The 19,583-nt window shown below is 37.7% G+C and overlaps 1 protein-coding gene and 1 long non-coding RNA gene across 2 annotated transcripts in view; one reads left to right on the top strand and one right to left on the bottom strand.

Moving 5' to 3' along the window:
• Positions 1 to 4,819: 4,819 nt before the first annotated feature.
• Positions 4,820 to 8,950, bottom strand: LOC125801695 (uncharacterized). The gene is made up of 2 exons (XR_007438861.1): positions 8,702 to 8,950; positions 4,820 to 6,310 (listed from the first exon to the last, which is right to left on the bottom strand). It is a non-coding gene; the product is annotated as an uncharacterized LOC125801695 (long non-coding RNA).
• A 195-nt stretch (positions 8,951 to 9,145) lies between these two features.
• The window catches only part of LOC125801750 (uncharacterized), an 11,422-nt gene continuing 984 nt past the window's right edge, over positions 9,146 to 19,583 (top strand). The window contains exons 1-7 of the mRNA XM_049479004.1: positions 9,146 to 9,164; positions 9,424 to 9,718; positions 11,420 to 11,495; positions 17,892 to 17,943; positions 18,032 to 18,196; positions 18,326 to 18,415; positions 19,126 to 19,188. Coding sequence (XP_049334961.1) covers positions 9,146 to 9,164; positions 9,424 to 9,718; positions 11,420 to 11,495; positions 17,892 to 17,943; positions 18,032 to 18,196; positions 18,326 to 18,415; positions 19,126 to 19,188 — 760 coding nt within the window. The remainder of the gene's footprint in view (positions 9,165 to 9,423; positions 9,719 to 11,419; positions 11,496 to 17,891; positions 17,944 to 18,031; positions 18,197 to 18,325; positions 18,416 to 19,125; positions 19,189 to 19,583) is intronic.

Genomic DNA, 19,583 nt, shown 5'->3' with positions numbered 1-19,583 from the left:
GTAGAATTGTATCTTCACCTATTCACATCAAATATACATGAAAGAACAGTTTCAGCTTGAACTGCTTAGCACAGTAGCCACTGCATATAGAGAAATGTTTTTAGCCAGAAACCATCAGTCACAACCATTATTGCACACTGTGCTGTTCACTGTAGAAGGTAATGCCATCTATGACGTATTTTCAGTATACAATCAAATTTAGAAAAGTAAGGCTAGGTTCACATTACAAGCCACATTGCTCAAATCCAAATTTTTGCTCTGATCAGATTTAGCTATCTTGACGGTTCAACATTGTAAATGTAAGTGACCTGTATCTGCGTGTAATGTAAACGAATCTGTTCCTAAAACATCTCACATTTGCACATTGATAAGTGTGTAAACAGCACCTTCTTCACCACCAACAAAAAAACGTCATATTTGAGAGACGACTCATAGCTTTACAAAAGTGAAATGGATGCATTAGCAGCTCTTATGTAGCGGAGTAAAGTTAGTTTGATATTCGATATTCAGCGGAGATTCGCCTTTCGGCCGTTCTCTTGCTCACAGGCAATGTCCTAAACTCTCCCAAATTACATTTTCCAAACCACAGAAGAACAGAGAACAAACTACAAACGTCAGATTTTCTGAAAACACCCAACCTTTCTGTTTCTCCGAGAATATTTACTGAAAATGGCAGGAATCGCTGCAGCGGCGCTGAAGCTGTTAAGGGACCGTCTGCAAAGTACGGACCCTGATTAAAAACGTAAACATTCACAGCGCCGTTTAATGCATTTCTACTGTAACACGCCCATATGAAATATAGATTAAAAAAAACCATAAGTAGTCTTTAGAGACACACCTGAAAAATAACTACAACTTTTATTTTTGAAAAATATGATTTGGTTGATTTTATATTAATTTTTTAATAATAAAAATTGCTACTGTACTGTACTAATATGAAATATAGAAATAAAATCACTTGTAGTCTTTAGAGACACACCTGATAAACATACTACAACTTTTAGTTTTGAAAAATATGACTCGGTTGATTTTATATTAATTTTTTAATAATAAAAATTGCTACTGTACTGTACTAATATGAAATATAGAAATAAAATCACTTGTAGTCCTCAGAGACACACTTGATAAACATACTACAACCTTTAGTTTTGAAAAATATGATTTAGTTGATTTTTTATAATTTTTTTAATAATAAAAATTGCTACTGTACTGTACTAATATGAAATATAGAAATAAAATCACTTGTAGTCCTCAAAGACACACCTGATAAACATACTACAACCTTTAGTTTTGAAAAATATGATTTAGTTGATTTTTTATAATTTTTTTAATAATAAAAATTGCTACTGTACTGTACTAATATGAAATATAGAAATAAAATCACTTGTAGTCCTCAAAGACACACCTGATAAACATACTACAACCTTTAGTTTTGAAAAATATGATTTGGTTGATATTTTATAATTTTTTTAATATTAAAAATTGCTACTGTACTGTACTAATATGAAATATAGAAATAAAATCACTTGTAGTCCTCAAAGACACACCTGATAAACATACTACAACCTTTAGTTTTGAAAAATATGATTCGGTTGATTTTTTATTATTTTTTTAATGCTAAAAGTTGCAACTGTACTGTACTAATATGAAATATTGATAAAAAAATCACTTGTAGTCCTCAAAGACACACCTGATAAACATACTACAACCTTTAGTTTTGAAAAATATGATTTAGTAGATTTTTTATAATTTTTTTAATAATAAAAATTGCTACTGTACTGTACTAATATGAAATATTGATAAAAAATCACTTGTAGTCTTCAGAGACACACCTGATAAACATACTACAACTTTTAGTTTTGAAAAATATGACTCAGTTGATTTTATATTAATTTTTTAATACAAAAAATTGCTACTGTACTGTACTAATATGAAATATAGAAATAAAATCACTTGTAGTCTTTAGAGACACACCTGATAAACATACTACAACTTTTATTTTTGAAAAATATGACTCGGTTGATTTTATATTAATTTTTTAATAATAAAAATTGCTACTGTACTGCACTAATATGAAATATAAAAATAAAATCACTTGTAGTCTTTAGAGACACACCTGATAAACATACTACAACTTTTAGTTTTGAAAAATATGACTCGGTTGATTTTATATTAATTTTTTAATACAAAAAATTGCTACTGTACTGTATTAATATGAAATATAGAAATAAAATCACTTGTAGCCTTTAGAGACACACCTGATAAACATACTACAACTTTTATTTTTGAAAAATATGACTCGGTTGATTTTATATAATTTTTTTAATAATAGAAATTGCTACTGTACTGTACTAATATGAAATATAGAAATAAAATCACTTGTAGTCTTTAGAGACACACCTGATAAACATACTACAACTTTTATTTTTGAAAAATATGACTCGGTTGATTTTATATTAATTTTTTAATAATAAAAATTGCTACTGTACTGCACTAATATGAAATATAAAAATAAAATCACTTGTAGTCTTTAGAGACACACCCGATAAACATACTACATCTTTTGGTTTTGAAAAATATGACTCGGCTGATTTTATATTAATTTTTAATACTAAAAATTGCTACTGTACTGTACTAATATGAAATATAGAAATAAAACCACTTGTAGTCCTCAAAGACACACCTGGTAAACATACTACAACTTTTAATTTTGAAAAATATGACTCGGTTGATTTTATATTATTTTTTTAATAATAAAAATTGCTACTGTACTGTACTAATATGAAATATAGAAATAAAATTACTTGTAGTCTTTAGAGGCACGCCTGATAAACATACTACAACTTTTGGTTTCGAAAAATATGATTCGGTTAATTTTATGTTAATTTTTTAATAATAAAAATTGCTACTGTACTGTACTAATATGAAATATAAAAATAAAATCACTTGTAGTCTTTAGAGACACGCTTGATGAACATGTACTACTTTTAGATTCGAAAAATATCACTCTGTTTAATTTTTATTATTTTTTCCAGTATATTGCTACATTTATATTGAAATGCCCAGGTCAGCATATTTTATAGGTGTTGTTAAGAATTAACAAAATTTTGGGATATGAACCACGCCTCAATTTCCCGTGCTCCTCCCCCTGGTCCTATATATATATACCTTCCAGGTGCTCACCTACGCGACTTTCGACCTCGCACGTGACTTCCGACCTCGCACGGGACGATCCTGCCGCCCTGGGCCTTGATCTGGTTGCCTCGGATTTCGAGCTGTTCTCTATCCGCTTATCCTCTGCCGCTCTCATCGCACTCCAGGCTGCGCTCCGTGGTCTCCCCGGCCCAGCACGTTACCTGCCGGACTCTACACTGTAAAAAGTGTAGCCCTGCTCAAATTAAAAAAATTGATGTCCATTTGTTGCATCTAAACTATTTGACTTCACTCAATCTAAATAAAGTCAATTGTTACAACCTGATTATTTTATTTTGACATAAACCATATTACTTCACTCGACCCAATATTAATTATTCACCTTGATCCAAGTTAAATTCTTTACATTTCAGTTTCGGAACCAAACTAATACATTTAAATTGAACCGAACTTTAAAAAAAAATCATGGCAGCATATTCAGAAGTTCCAGAAGTTACTGTGGCGTGGAAGAGGACGGATTACCAGCGAGATTCGTTTCAGTGCTCTCTTACTCTTTTTATTTTGATCTGAGGAGGACACTAAGAGCTGGATTTACATGGGAATCCACTTTTGAAAGTGAAACTAATTACAGCTCCAACGCAGCTAACCCCACTCCCACACACAGAAAACACACAAAGGGTGAGGCACAAAACAACCACATAACTGATAACTACATGAATAATACTAGAACAGTGATAATAAAACATGACATGAAACTCTGGGATAAACAGTAACATAAACACGCAGAAAAACACCCACTTCCCCCAACAGGGTGAGATCCCATAATTCCTTCCGCCCCCCCTCCAGTCCCGACGCCACAATACCATAAGCATGCGTTGCTATCTCGCGAGCGCGTTCAGGCACTTTCTCCCTCTCTCATTCTCTCTCTCGCGAGCGCGTTCAGGCACTTTCTCCCTCTCTCCCTCAGTGCTCTGAAGCACTTCTCTACAACTTCTCCCGTGCTCCACAGTGCGCATGCGCAATTCATGTTTGATTCAAATTAAAAATATTACACTGTAAAAAACAACCTATAGAATCTACTCAATAAATGTGAGGTAACAATTTGCACTCAGATTGTTTGGGTAGATTTCACCCTATATATTGAGTAAAAAATACCTGTATGTATCAGTTTTGATACACTAAAAAAATAAGGTAAAACCTACCCAACATTTCTCAATACTATTTACTTAAAAAAAGTGAGTAATATTAACATTATTGTTATTTCTTTTTCTACCTCATATTTATTAGTTACATATTATATATAATTTTTTTATCTATCTAGCTAATCGCTACTTATATAGATAAGGTTAAATTTACCTAAATAAATTATGAGGACATTTTTTTTTATTTAATTGTTAATCCAAAAGTTACTTTGGGTATTTAAGATTGCTAAGACAAAAGTGTTAATAGAAGAACATCAAATGCACAAATGTATCACTTTTGCCACTTTTCAACTCATGTGCCTATTTGCAATGTAGCCATCCATTTCATTAAAACATGAACAGCATCAACACTTTTCTTGAACAGCTGAATAACAAAAGGTTTGCATACTTATGTATGAGATATTTGAGATATGAAATACTTATAAAAGCACATAAAATGTAAATAACAAGAGGCATAAAACATATTTTAAGTTTTTAAAACATTTATTAACCCCAATAGGTCATAACAACAGATTACATTCAAAATATAACATGAATAATAATGCAAGTTATAGAAGCGGAATAAAGGTGTATAAAAGTTTGTGACTCAATGTGGGTAAAACAGTTCATTCCATTCGTTCCTTCTGAGGCTGTGGACCTACTTGGGCAGTTTTGCTCCAGGAAGCTCCACAACAATTTTCTGGAAAACTTTGCAAGTGTACTTGAGCTTCTTGAAGGTTGAGGGCGTAGATCAAGCCAACAGCATACATGCCTTGGTCTTGTTTACACACCCTTTCAGCACTTGGATGTCCTCTATGACAACAGACTCATCTACTGGGTCATCTTCAGCGATGACATTATGGATCACGAGCACCTTCATGGTTTGATCTTTGTGGTCTTCACGTCCGTCCTCCATGGCAAAAGAATAAGAAAAAAGGAATATACAATTGATTATCATATTAACAATATAGCATTTACAATCTAATGACAAACCCAGAACATCAGAAAGAAACAAAAATGTGTCACTTAAACTCATAACAGATCTGCTACTAGACCACCTGTATACAAGGGTGAACCATTCAGATTTCAATAATCATGGCCTATCTGTATAGTTTAACGCACCTAATGTAATGTAACCCAAGTGTGTTTAAAACAATATTATAAAGAACAAACCAATATTTAAAAGGCACGCAATGTGTACAGTAATACACTGAAGGTTGGGTAAACCAACTGCCTGAAACACAGTTCTGTGATGAGCATCAAGAATGAAAATGATATTAGGGCAACCCTGTGTATACCTTAAAGGAGATCTCTGGTGTAAAAATGACTTTAGCTGTAGTAAAACATGATAAAAAGTATTTACCTTTGATGAATAGCCCACCTCAGTTCTCCCACAGCTTTCTGAGATCCAGCAATTTTGTACTGTTTATCCAAGCACACTTTACAATGGGTGAAACAGAATGAAATCGCTTTTTACACAGTTATCCAGGCTCAAAGTAGAAGGTAGAATCCAGAGAGTCTGGATAACGATGTAAAAAGCGATTTATCTGCATGGGCAAGAGTATGCCCCGTTTCACCCATTGTAAAGTCTGCTTGGACAAACAGTACAACATTGCTGGATCTCAGAAAGCTGTGGGAGAATGGAGGTGGGCTATTTATCAAAGGTAAGTACTTTAAATTTTACACCAGAGTTTTCCTTTAGGTTGATCACTAACATACCTGACAGTCTTGGAAGAGGTCTTCTTGGTGTTCCCCAGGGTACTCATGAGGCAACAGACAACTGAATTCCTCAATACTAAAAAAGTAAATGAAGAAAAAAAATAAAATAAATAAAAAAACAAACAAAACCGTACACACCTCATTTACAGTTTTAAGGAGTGGATGCATCCTAGCACCAGCAGCTCCTCCTTTGGCACGCAACAGCTGTAAAAGATGTGGTGTGTACCAGTCAAGCTGTGCTGGAACTCCTCTTTAACCTAGAGAACGAGATTAGAGACAAAATGAATACAACCAATTAGAGATAGTCACCAATTCCTTAAAGCAATTTATATATATATATATATATATATATATATATATATATATATATATATATATATATATATATATATATATATATATATAGTTAGTAGGTAAGTGAGGGACCATGTAAAAGGTTTCAGAACTTTATTCATGGAGGGCCAATTGTCAGCACAGCATAGAGGTTTCTCTACTTAAATAAATTCAACAAACCAGCCACATGCAGTAAGTACAAGCAGGAGTATGTAGGTAGGTACAAAAAAAATGCTGGACTACAAGACCGAATTTGTGCATAGCTAAGGTACAGTTTTAACAACAGTTTTGGCACACTAGCCCACCCACGTATGTGGACAAGGGTGAGGCTGGACAAGTTAGCTAAGCTAGCTAGGATAACCTAACTAGGTTAGTTATTTATCCAAGCACCACCCTCTTCCACACACTAAATTAACTTCGCTATTTTATCCAGCAATCACCCTCGTCAATACATACAACGTTTTAGCTAGCTAGGTAACCTAGGTTAGCTAGTGTTAACAAAGTAACCAATTTATCCAGTCCCCAACCTCTCCCACACACCGAATTAGCTCGCTAACCAAAGGTTTTAGCTAGCTAGGTAACCTAGATTAGCGAGTGTTAGCAAAGTAACTCATTTAACCAGTCCCCAACCTCTCCCACACACCGAATTAGCTCGCTAACCAAAGGTTTTAGCTAGCTAGGTAACCTAGATTAGCGAGTGTTAGCAAAGTAACTCATTTAACCAGTCCCCAACCTCTTCCACACAACGAATTAGCTCGCTAACCAAAGGTTTTAGCTAGCTAGGTAACCTAGATTAGCGAGCGTTAGCAAAGTAACTCATTTAACCAGTCCCCAACCTCTCCCACACACCGAATTAGCTCGCTAACCAAAGGTTTTAGCTAGCTAGGTAACCTAGATTAGCGAGCGTTAGCAAAGTAACTCATTTAACCAGTCCCCAACCTCTCCCACACACCGAATTAGCTCGCTAGTTGAGTGTTTTAGTTAGCTAGGTAACCTAGTGTTAGCAAATTAACTCATTTAACCAGTCCCCAACCTCTCCCACACACCGAATTAGCTCGCTAACCAAAGGTTTTAGCTAGCTAGGTAACCTATATTAGCGAGCGTTTGCAAAGTAACTAATTTAACCAGTCCCCAACCTCTCCCACACACCGAATTAGCTCGCTAACCGAAGGTTTTAGCTAGCTAGGTAACCTAGATTAGTGAGCGTTGGCAAAGTAACTCATTTAACCAGTCCCCAACCTCTCCCACACACCGAATTAGCTCGCTAACCGAAGGTTTTAGCTAGCTAGGTAACCTAGATTAGCGAGCGTTGGCAAAGTAACTCATTTAACCAGTCCCCAACCTCTCCCACACACCGAATTAGCTCGCTAACCAAAGGTTTTAGCTAGCTAGGTAACCTAGATTAGCGAGCGTTAGCAAAGTAACTCATTTAACCAGTCCCCAACCTCTCCCACACACCGAATTAGCTCGCTAACCGAAGGTTTTAGCTAGCTAGGTAACCTAGATTAGCGAGCGTTGGCAAAGTAACTCATTTAACCAGTCCCCAACCTCTCCCACACACCGAATTAGCTCGCTAACCAAAGGTTTTAGCTAGCTAGGTAACCTAGATTAGCGAGCGTTAGCAAAGTAACTCATTTAACCAGTCCCCAACCTCTCCCACACACCGAATTAGCTCGCTAACCGAAGGTTTTAGCTAGCTAGGTAACCTAGATTAGCGAGCGTTGGCAAAGTAACTCATTTAACCAGTCCCCAACCTCTCCCACACACCGAATTAGCTCGCTAACCAAAGGTTTTAGCTAGCTAGGTAACCTAGATTAGCGAGCGTTAGCAAAGTAACTCATTTAACCAGTCCCCAACCTCTCCCACACACCGAATTAGCTCGCTAACCAAAGGTTTTAGCTAGCTAGGTAACCTAGATTAGCGAGCGTTACCAAAGTAACTCATTTAACCAGTCCCTAACCTCTCCCACACACCGAATTAGCTCGCTAACCGAAGGTTTTAGCTAGCTAGGTAACCTAGATAAGCGAGCGCTAGCAAAGTAACTCATTTAACCAGTCCCCAACCTCTCCCACACACCGAATTAGCTCGCTAACCGAAGGTTTTAGCTAGCTAGGTAACCTAGATTAGTGAGCGTTGGCAAAGTAACTCATTTAACCAGTCCCCAACCTCTTCCACACACCGAATTAGCCCGCTAACCGAAGGTTTTAGCTAGCTAGCTACATGAGCACACAGACTACAAATCTTGATTTAGAACTTTACTTACTTGCATCAACTTTTGCACTCATACACGGCAACAGGTTAACTAGGAATCTTACCTTCAAAACAGCAGCTCAACAACAGACGAGCAGCAGCACTCAAAACCCTCGACAAGTGCGTGAGGGACCAATAGTTTTTAAGTATGTTACTATATATTTTTAGGTAGCAGTTGTCACTGTTAAAAAATGGGTAGTGTAGGTAGAATTTACCCATTGTAATTTATTTTTCTAGCTGACTAATACATTTGGGTATTTTTTAAACAATATGAATGGGTTATATATACCACCCTCCAAAATCATTTTTTACAGTGTACATCCTTATCTCTTTTCTTCGAGTATGATTTCAGTGGAACCAAAACATTTGGTTTATTTCCTTCAGAATTGTAATTAATTTAGTCTGAATCAAAATTGACACATCAAAATTCAAAAAGGTTGAGTTTCACAATAAAGTCAATAATTGTACTATGTGTTCAATCATATTTATTAGCTTGAATGAACAGCTCCATGCTTCACTTTTTACAGTGTACTCGCTGATTCCACGCTTCAGCACCGGCACCAGCTAAAGCAACTCGATTAAGCGCGTCAGCTGCCCGGTCCGACTCTTCGGATCTTTGATTCAGCGCGCAAGCTAAACTACTCGACGCTGCCAGCCAGCTACCCGGTCCGACTCTTCGGATCTTTGATTCAGCGCAAGCTAATCTACTCGACGCTGCCAGCCAGCTACCGGGTCCGACTCTTCGGATCTTTGATTCAGCGCAAGCTAATCTACACGGCGCTGCCAGCCAGCTACCGGGTCCGACTCTTCGGATCTTTGACTCAGCACAAGCTGAACCACTCGACGCAGCCAGCCAGCTACCCGTTTCGACGCTACGAATATTTGGCTCACCGCCAGCTTAAACTACTCGGCGCAGCCAGCTATTCGGTTCGGCGCGTCGGATCCCTGGCTCATCGCCGGTATCGCTGCCCGGCTCTTTGCCGGCGCCGCTGCACGTCTCGTCGGATCCCTGGTTCAGCGCAGGCGTCTCCCAGCGCGATTGCTTGGCTCTTAGACAGCGCGGCCACCCTCCCTCCCTGCCGGTGAGACCGATCTAATATCAAATTAATACATGGTTCCCTCGGTTTAATTTATAATTTCCTCTATTAAATGTATTCTTCCCTTGATTTATTTTATTGCTCCCTCTAATGTATTATTTACTTGATTTATTCATCCTTCCCTGGATCTGTTTCACTGTTCAACTTTATTTAGTGTTCCCTCCATTTAATTTATTGTTTCCTCTATTTAATTTTTTGTTCCCTCTATTTAATTGTTCCCTTTATTAATTTTCCCTTAATTTATTTCACGTTCTCAATCTTTCACTGTTTCCTCGATCTATGTCTCCGTTTGATTTAATTCATTGTTCCCACTATTTAATTGTTTCCCTCTGCTCATCGTTACCTCGGTCTATTTCTCAGTTCCCTCGATCTTTTTCTCAGTGCGATTTAATTGTTCCCTCTATTTAATTGTTTCCATCTGCTAATTGTTAACTAGATCTATTTCTCAGTTTCCTCGGTCTATTTCTCTGTTCGATTTATTTATCGTTCCCTCTAATTTGTTTCCTCGATTTATTCCACTGTTCCCAATCTATTTCAATGTTTGATTTATTTTATTGTTCCCTCTAATTTATTGTTCCCTCGATTTACTCATCGTTTCGTCATTCTAATCCACATTTAGATTTAATTTGTTGTTTCCCTCTATACTTTATTGTTTCCTTTAATTCGATTCCTCATTTGTATTCATTGTTTCCTTTATTTTTGTTGTTCCCTCAATTTATTTCATTGTTCCCCTAATCTTATTTCATTGTTTCACAGATTTTAATTTATTGTTCCCTCAATTTGATTAATTGTTTCCTCGATTCCAGCCGGCGAGGCGGAACCCTACGCCCGGCTTTACTACGTACTTTTACCATGAAGGAAGGCGACGGCTCTCTTTTCTGCCCTCTATTCTTTCTGTTACATCGATTCTTTTCTCTGTTACCTCTATCAATGCCAGCGAGGCGGACCCCTACGCTCGGCCTTACTATATACATTTATTTCTTTTCTCTGTTACCCATCAATGCCAGCGAGGCGGACCCCTACGCTCGGCTTTACTATGTACATTTATTTCTTTTCTCTGTTACCTCTATCAATGCAAGCGAGGCGGACCCCTACGCTCGGCTTTACTGTGTACATTTATTTCTTTTCTCCGTTACCTCTATCAATGCCAGCGAGGCGGACCCCTACGCTCGGCTTTACTACACTGAAAAAAATGATTCTTTGTCTCAACAAGCCATACTTAAAAAAATCAATAAATACTACTTAAAATATTTATGTTTTTGGATTTACTTAATATAATTGAGTATATGCTATTTAGAAATGTCATTATTCCCTGAACTTAGATTAATACATTGTGTGAACGAATATTTTTTTAGTTGTTTCAACTTTCAGTCAACTTTAAGTTCGTTCAACTTGAGGCTGCATTGATCCTTGTGAAACGTCATCGCCTCCGCCATATTAGTCAGGTCAAAACTAGTGTGTAAACATATTCACAAGTTAAATGTTTTCTTCCTGGATAAACAGCACAACATGATTTATTATCAACACCGTCGATTTATTTTTGTGTTCAGCGGCTTAGGAGCGTATTTTTCAGGTTATCTTACTTAAATTATGAGAAACTGACCTCACCAATATGGCGGCGACGGTGACCCGTTCAGCGGAGAATGCGCATGTCTGGACGCTTGAACGCGCCAAATCGAGATGAAGACGACGCAAATCATCACCTCCATGGTTCCACTCTTTGCACTACTCGTGTCAGCGCCGGTATGAGAACTTTTACCAGGTAAGAGGAGTTCTGTTATCTCCTGGTGCGCTGCTTCGTGGAGCTGTTCCTCTGCGTTATAGCTACAGTTAATTAACTTTATACATAAAGGAAATAAAACTTTTACTAGTGCAGGAGGAATCTCTGTGTTTTATATAAACCATTAGTGTTGTACTCCAGTCCGGTCTCGAGACCATAGACGAGCGGCCACGGTCTCGTCTCGGACTCGACCTTATTTGGAATCGGTCTTATATATATCTCTCTTTCAAATAATGTTACCGGGAGAGAACTAAAGCTAGCGACTTGCGCTAACAAACTAATGCTACTGGTGAGAACACTAAATCTAGCAACCAGCTAGCTAACCTTAGCGACTTGCTAGCTAACTTTAGCGACTTGCGCTAACACACTAATGCTACTGGGGAGAACATTAAATCTAGCAACCAGCTAGCTAACCTTAGCGACTTGCTAGCTAACTTTAGCGACTTGCGCTAACACACTAATGCTACTGGGGAGAACATTAAATCTAGCAACCAGCTAGCTAACCTTAGCGACTTGCTAGCTAACTTTAGCGACTTGCGCTAACACACTAATGCTACTGGGGAGAACATTAAATCTAGCAACCAGCTAGCTAACCTTAGCGACTTGCTAGCTAACTTTAGCGACTTGCGCTAACACACTAATGCTACTGGAAAGAGCACTAAATCTAGCAACCAGCTAGCTAACTTTAGCGACTTGCTAGCTAACTTTAGCGACTTGCGCTAACACACTAATGCGACTGGAAAGAGCACTAAATCTAGCAACCAGCTAGCTAACTTTAGCGACTTGCTAGCTAACTTTAGCGACTTGCGCTAACACACTAATGCTACTGGGGAGAACACTAAATCTAGCAGCCAGCTAGCTAACTTTAGCGACTTGCTAGCTAACTTTAGCGACGGGCTAGCTTAACACACTAATGCTACAGGAGAGTATCATTCCCAGTAGATAGTCTACATAAAACACCCTCTATATGTGCACTGTGTTTACGTTTTTGCAGCAAAGATTCACATATAGAGGATACCTAAGTAGCATGAATGTAATAATGATGTAATCAGATTTAAGGGGTGCATTATCTTGGAGGCTGACTGTCTATTACCAAAAGTATTTCATGGTTGGGTGTACAGTTATAAGAGTGCCTTGTAAGGTAGACTATCTGCTGGGAAATATTGGGAATGTTTTTTACATAAGTTATGTTTATTCAATTAATACATTTTGACCCTATATTACTAAATCCTTATTGAGAAAGTATTAAAAACAATTCCAGAGATCATAACTTTGACCCGCATATCATGTGTACTTCACAGTATATCTTGATATGGTTTATATAAAACACATCAGTAAAGGCTTTATTAATGTCTGAAATTTACTGTATTTTATGTTCTTTTGGCGCAATAACGCAGAGGAACAGTTCTGCAAAAAATATAAATTTGACAAATTTTTAGGGATGCAATAATAGCTTTTTTGTTGTTGTTGTTGTTTTTTTTGGCCCAGAATTCCCACATCGGTGCATCCCTAAAAACTTTGATATTCATGCTCAATTATTTTTATATATTTAAAGTGCACTGAATAATGACTAGAGGGCATGTTGGTTTTAATTTAAAATTTACAGAATAGACATGCAACATGCTCACTTAAAGCTTCAAAATTCACAAACATACCCGTGCCCACATACCCATGAGTCATGTTACCAAGGAAAAACTATATATTTTTCCTGATGGTAAAGTAAAAGTGTGCAGTTTCTCTTGCCAGTATTTCAACAGTTAACTAACTTTTTTCTCTCAGTTTATTAACTTAAAAAAAAAAACATATATTGTGGGCACCATTTGAGAGGGGGTTGGATCTCTGCCTGACGGGAGACGGGCGGCAGTGGTGGGTCTTCGTGACGTCACCCGCCAGCCACTTTTTCATCGACCCGGCAGTGTCAGGCATGTACCCGGCAGTACTAAAAACTGTCAGGTAGCTTCCTGACAGTACGCCGGCACTACTAAAAACTGTCAGGGGGCTAGCTGACAGTACGCCGGCAGTATTAAAAACTGTCAGGGAGCTTCCTGACAGTACGCCGGCAGTATTAAAAACTGTCGGGGAGCTTCCTGACAGTACGCCGGCACTACTAAAAACTGTCGGGGGGCTAGCTGACAGTACGCCGGTAGTATTAAAAACTGTCAGGGGGCTAGCTGACAGTACGCCGGCACTACTAAAAACTGTCAGGTAGCTTCCTGACTGTATGCCGGCACTACTAAAAACTGTCAGGTAGCTTCCTGACAGTACGCCGGCACTACTAAAAACGGTCAGGTAGCTTCCTGACAGTACGCCGGCAGTATTAAAAACTGTCAGGGGGCTAGCTGACAGTACGCCGGCAGTATTATGTCAGGTAGCTTCCTGACAGTAAACTGTCAGGTAGCTTCCTGACAGTACGCCGGCACTATTAAAAACTGACAGGGGGCTTGCTGACAGTACTCCGGCAGTTTTAAAAACTGTCAGGGAGCTTCCTTACAGTACGCCGGCACTACTAAAAACTGTCAGGGAGCTTCCTGACAGTATGCCGGCAGTTTTAAAAACCGTCAGGGGGCTAGCTGACAGTACGCCGGCAGTTTTAAAAACTGTCATGGAGCTTGCTGACAGTAAGACCGGAGTCAAGCTATCCGCGCTTCAGAAATTCTCAGTCAAGTCATCCGCGCTTTAAATTTTGATTTTACGGTAAACAGCCGCGCAGGCGGAGAGCACGCTTAAAAAACAGAGAACGGGAGACCGACACGTTTCAGTCTATTATATTAATTCAGACATACATTAAGCCCAGAAACGAGAAAAAACGGATTAAAATAACTCACCTCACTGTATATTTTGTGCAGTACATTATCTATTTGATATAATATCCCATCAGTGTTTAAGAGAGAGAGAGTTTTATATTAATATTACTTTTTTCAATCCATGCTTCAAATTAAATTTCTCATGAGTTTCCCAAAAAAACAAAACAGATCCAGTACCTTGTAAAAGAGTCCATCCTAGACTATCACTTCTGCAAGTGTGGGCAATTTTCACTGTATGGTTTATTTTATATTAATAAAAAAATTGTATGCGTGTTTAAAATTAAAATTTTCATGATTTTCCCATAATGCCAAAACTGGTCCACTACCATTTGAAAGAGTACAACATAGGCTGTCACCTCTGCAAGTTTGGGCAAATTTCACTGTATTTTTTATTTTATATTATTATTATTATTATTATTATTATTATTATTGTTGTTGTTATTGTTTTTTATTCATGTTTAAAATTAAATTTCTCATGATTTTCCCATAATGCCAAAATAGATCCACTACCATTTGAAAGAATCTGTCCTATTTCCTTTTTTTAATTCATGTTTAAAATTAAATTTTTTATTTATACTTAAAATATGTTTTTTTCATGATTTTCCCATAATGCCAAAACAGGTCCACTGCCATTTGAAAGAGTATGTCCTAGGCCATGACTCCTGCGAGTTTGGGCAAATTTCACAGTTTTGTTTATTTTATATTAATTACAAATATATATAGATATAAACATAAATATAGTACATGCATATTTAAAATTAAATTTCTTGTGATTTTCCCATAATGCCAAACTAGGTCCACTACCATTTCAAAGAGTCCATCCTAGGCTATGACTCCTGCAAATTTGGGCAAATTTCACTGTTTTGTTTATTTTATATAATTTTTTTTTATTTTTTTTATTTATGCTTAAAATTACATTTCTCATGATTTTCCCATAATGCCAAAAGTTCCATTACCATTTCAAAGAGTCTGTCCTAGGCTTTGACTCCTGCAAGTTTGGGCGAATTTCACTGTATTTATTTTATATTAATTTATTTATTTATTATGCTTAAAATTAAATTTCTCATGATTTTTCCATAATGCCAAAACAGGTCCACTCCCATATGAAAGAGTCCATCCTAGGCTAGCTCCCTGACAGTTTTTAATAGTGCCAGCGTACTGTGAGCAAGCTCCCTGACAGTTTTTAATACTGCCGGCGTACTGTCAGCAAGCTCCCTGACAGTTTTTAAAACTGCCGGCGTACTGTCAGCTAGCCCCCTGACAGTTTTTAGTAGTGCCGGCGTACTGTCAGGAAGCTCCCTGACAGTTTTTAAAACTGCCGGCGTACTGTCAGCAAGCCCCCTGTCAGTTTTTAGTACTGCCGGGTACGTGCCTGGCACTGCCGGGTCGATGAAAAAGTGGCTGTCGGGTGACGTCACGCAGACCCACCACTGGAAAGTTGATTTCTGTACATTCAGTGTTTTTTTTTTTTTTTTTTTTTTTTTTTTTTTTTTTACAGTTAATACATTTTATAGGAATTATTACGTGATATTTAAAGGAGTGTGGTGATGTAGTGATTTACGCCTGAGGGCAAGTTGATTGACAGGTCTCCTGAGAGCGTGAACGCGCACCGCCCCCACTGTGGCTGTCAGATCTTTCTGACATTCGGATTTTACTGTTAAAATTTACATTTCTGAATTAAAGCAAAGGCTTGTTCAGCAGTTACCTGTTGTAACAGACCCTCAGGAAAACTTTCTCTCCAGTTTTTTTTTTTTTGGTAAGTGGATCATTTCTCTCCATCAGTTCATTAGTATTCATACTGTAGAGCCATGTGGTTCTTGACTCACTTTCCAACTCGCGTTTTAGGTTTCCAAACCAAAGATTTATTTCTTTACAAAATAATACACAAGAAAACTGAACAAAAAATGCTTATAAACAGAAAACTAGGTACTTATATTTAGGCCTGGACAATAATTCGATATCGGTATTTATCGTGATAAGAAATGTTTCAATAACGGTTATATCACTTTTGTGGTATATCGATATGTATTATGTACAGAATCTGTCACGGACAGGCGTTTTTTACTGGCGTCAGCACGCCGCAGAGCCAAACACATTCAGCCCCCATAGCTGTGCTACCTCAGTGCGTGATGACTCAATCACACAGGCACGTAGCCAGATAGGCTAGGCTAGGCTAGGTTAAAATGGCTAGGCTAGGCTAGGCTAGGTTAGGTTCAGGTCCGCTCCGCTACGCATCTAAAATGTCTCGAAACGGAGCCAGGACGAGCGGATACAAGGCTAGGGTAGACTCGGTTCGGTCAGCCGCTGTTTCGCTCGCCCAAGATTAAAAAGTCCTTCAAAATCACACTAGAACATCAGCTTTATATTCAATTTTTTTGTGCATTATGGATCGTTATTCCATGTTGCCAGTTAATTTTAAAGTATAAAATCAGCTCGGGCCAGGCTAATTCCAGGTTTTCCTTAAAGAAGAAGACTAGTACTCTTCAGATCATGTGTATTTGTTGTGGCCCAACATGAAAAAGTTCTTCAAAATCACACTTGAACATCTGCCTCATATTTTTTGAGCGCAATGGCTTTTAAAATATAATTTTATTAAATATATATTTAATTATTTATTGTAATATATATAATTATAAATTCAGTAATTAAAATAAATATTTTACAATATACAAAATTACATTTAATACGATATTGTATATTTACATTGTTAATAAACAGATGTACTGCTTTTCTTCATTCTATCTCCTTCAGTGTTGATCTGTGAGGTGTTTAATATAAACAGCGGGTGTTTGTGAAAGCTCCCTTTAGTTCACGGTGGTTCAGTGAAGCGGCAGCTGCGAATATCAAACCAACTTCAGCCGGGGAATACGAGGCTGCGAATATCGAGCCAAACGAATCTGGAGCTGCGAATATCAAACCAACTTCAGCCTCGTGATCTATAGTCAGTGTTCTCAAGTCACACTGACACACGCATTTCAGCGAGTTCACACGCTCTCACCTGCGCGCACCCACCCCTCCGTTAGATACAGATACAAAACCTGCGCGCCCAACCCCCGCCCCCCCTCCCCCGTTGGACAGATAAAAAACAGTGATCACACTCCCGCCGACACTCAAAACTTGAGAGCCCTGTCTATATTTCTATAAATCCATTTTCAGTTTCTCCTCCATGGTTGAAAGGCAGCTGTCTCTCTCTATTTAAATGAATAGGATGCGCTGTGTTGGTGCCGCGCCATTTGCGTAGCGCCCTGCGCTATTTGCGTAGCGCGCGCGGGAGGGATCGTCGATCCTCTTTTTGACTTCGATACTCGAGACCATGACCTCATTTCGATTCGATTTCGATAAAATATCGAGATCGTGACACCCCTAATAAATACACTAAGTAACATTGGCAGACAATAATGCAACAATATTTTTGAAAATACCTACAATATTACCATATCAGCCATATACTTCTTTTGTTTCAAAGACAATAAACACAAAAACAATAAATACCATTTCTTAAATAATGCTGCTCTATTCTCTTTCTCCTTCTGTAACCTCTTTTTCTTGACCATTTTTATGATATTTCTTTCAGACATATGTCACATTACCTTTTTCATCTGAAACAACTACAACTTACACCACAGGTACTCTTTTAATTAGTTCCTTTGTGTGATTTTTTTTTTTAAACAACACTATGCAGTGTTCAACAGTGTTTTTATTCTGTGTTTTCAGTACCAGTACAGCTAACAGAGAAAAAGACAGTCCCTCCTTCAAAAATTCCATCATCTAATTTTCCATACATCTATCCAGTGTCTCTCCTGGTTCTGGGATCTGTGCTCTTCCTGGCCTTAGTGCTTCTGGTTGTGCTGTTTTATCAGAACAGAGTGCTCAGGAGAGGTAGGGAGATTCAGAGATCATCTAAAATCCACTTTCTGTACTTTCTATAATCATCATTAGTCCTTCAATCTGTCATCAGTCTTCTCTTCTACTGAACTGACTCAATGTTTCTTTCTTTCTCTCTCACAGTGATTTCTAAGGCGAGGAGGAAGACTCTGCTTGAGGCAGTCTATGAAGAGATTAACCATAAATGTGTCACTAACAGATATACTAAAAGAGGTAAATTGTATGTAGAGAGTTTCACTGAAGGCAGTCTATAGTTTCACACAGTATGTAAAGTGGATCTAAGGTCAGATATCAAATAGCAATTCTGAGTGTTTAAATGACTATAAATGAAAAAACTACATGCAGTAAATCTATTGTAGCATTGTTACCTTATCTTACAGGTTCAAAATAATGTTACTCCACTGACTATAATAGGAAGAATTACATATCTGTTACTATCAATTCAGGCCTGTACTGCTGTTAAAAAGCAGAGGAAAGGGATGGGGTTTGTTAGCCAACTTTCCCATTTCACCTTAAATGGTGCAAGAGACAGCAGAGGCTGCATCATTTAAGGCGGCACAGAACAAGTAAATAAAATGAAAGCTAATCCGAGCTCCCCATAACAGGAATTAAGAAATTGACAATTGTTCCTTAATCACCAACCTTTCTGAAGACATACAATGCCATAAAATTAGCTAGGTTACTGAACCTTGGTGCTTCTGATGACGTATCTGGTGCATAAAGTGTTGTCCCAGTTCTTATGGGGAGGATTTCACCCTTTACACTCAAAGAATGGTTGGGGTAAGTGGTAGGGCCATGGGGTGAAATGGGATTGGGCTTAAAGCCTCATCTCATTTTCAGACTTACAAATACATTTTTTTGCTGTAGATTTTGATTAAATAATTGAACTTTGGCATTCTGACTGTTCTGATCTCCTTTAAAAGGAAGTTTTATCTCTGAAGATCAGCATTCAGGATATGAGGACGTAGATGAGGAGCTTCTCTCAGGTAAGTTGACACATACTGAATGTGTGTTAGAATTTTTAATGCAGAAGAAAAAACATATATATTTTTTGTTTTATAGAAAAAAGTTCCATGCAATATGTGTAGGGTTCTGAAGTGTTTTAGCAGTTAGCATCAGGCTTCAGGCCGATAAGACTCGCCCCTGAACGGGGAAATAGTGAGCGTGGTTAGCGGGTAATGCTAATGCTAAATTCAATTTATCTTTGACTACTCCAGTATATCCATGTCTGGCACAAGTTAAAAACAATGTCTTGCCTACTGTACAGTTTGTAATAGTGATTTTAGGATTGACCAGGGGTAACTAAAGGATTGCAAAAGGCATGTTGAGGTGAGTTAATATCCTTTGGTGTGTGGGAGTTTTTTTTTTTTTTTTTTTTTTT

Source organism: Astyanax mexicanus, chromosome 4 (genome assembly GCF_023375975.1).
Source record: "Astyanax mexicanus isolate ESR-SI-001 chromosome 4, AstMex3_surface, whole genome shotgun sequence".
NCBI classification, from domain to species: domain Eukaryota; kingdom Metazoa; phylum Chordata; class Actinopteri; order Characiformes; family Acestrorhamphidae; genus Astyanax; species Astyanax mexicanus.
This window is presented reverse-complemented; position numbering and strand designations above follow the sequence as displayed.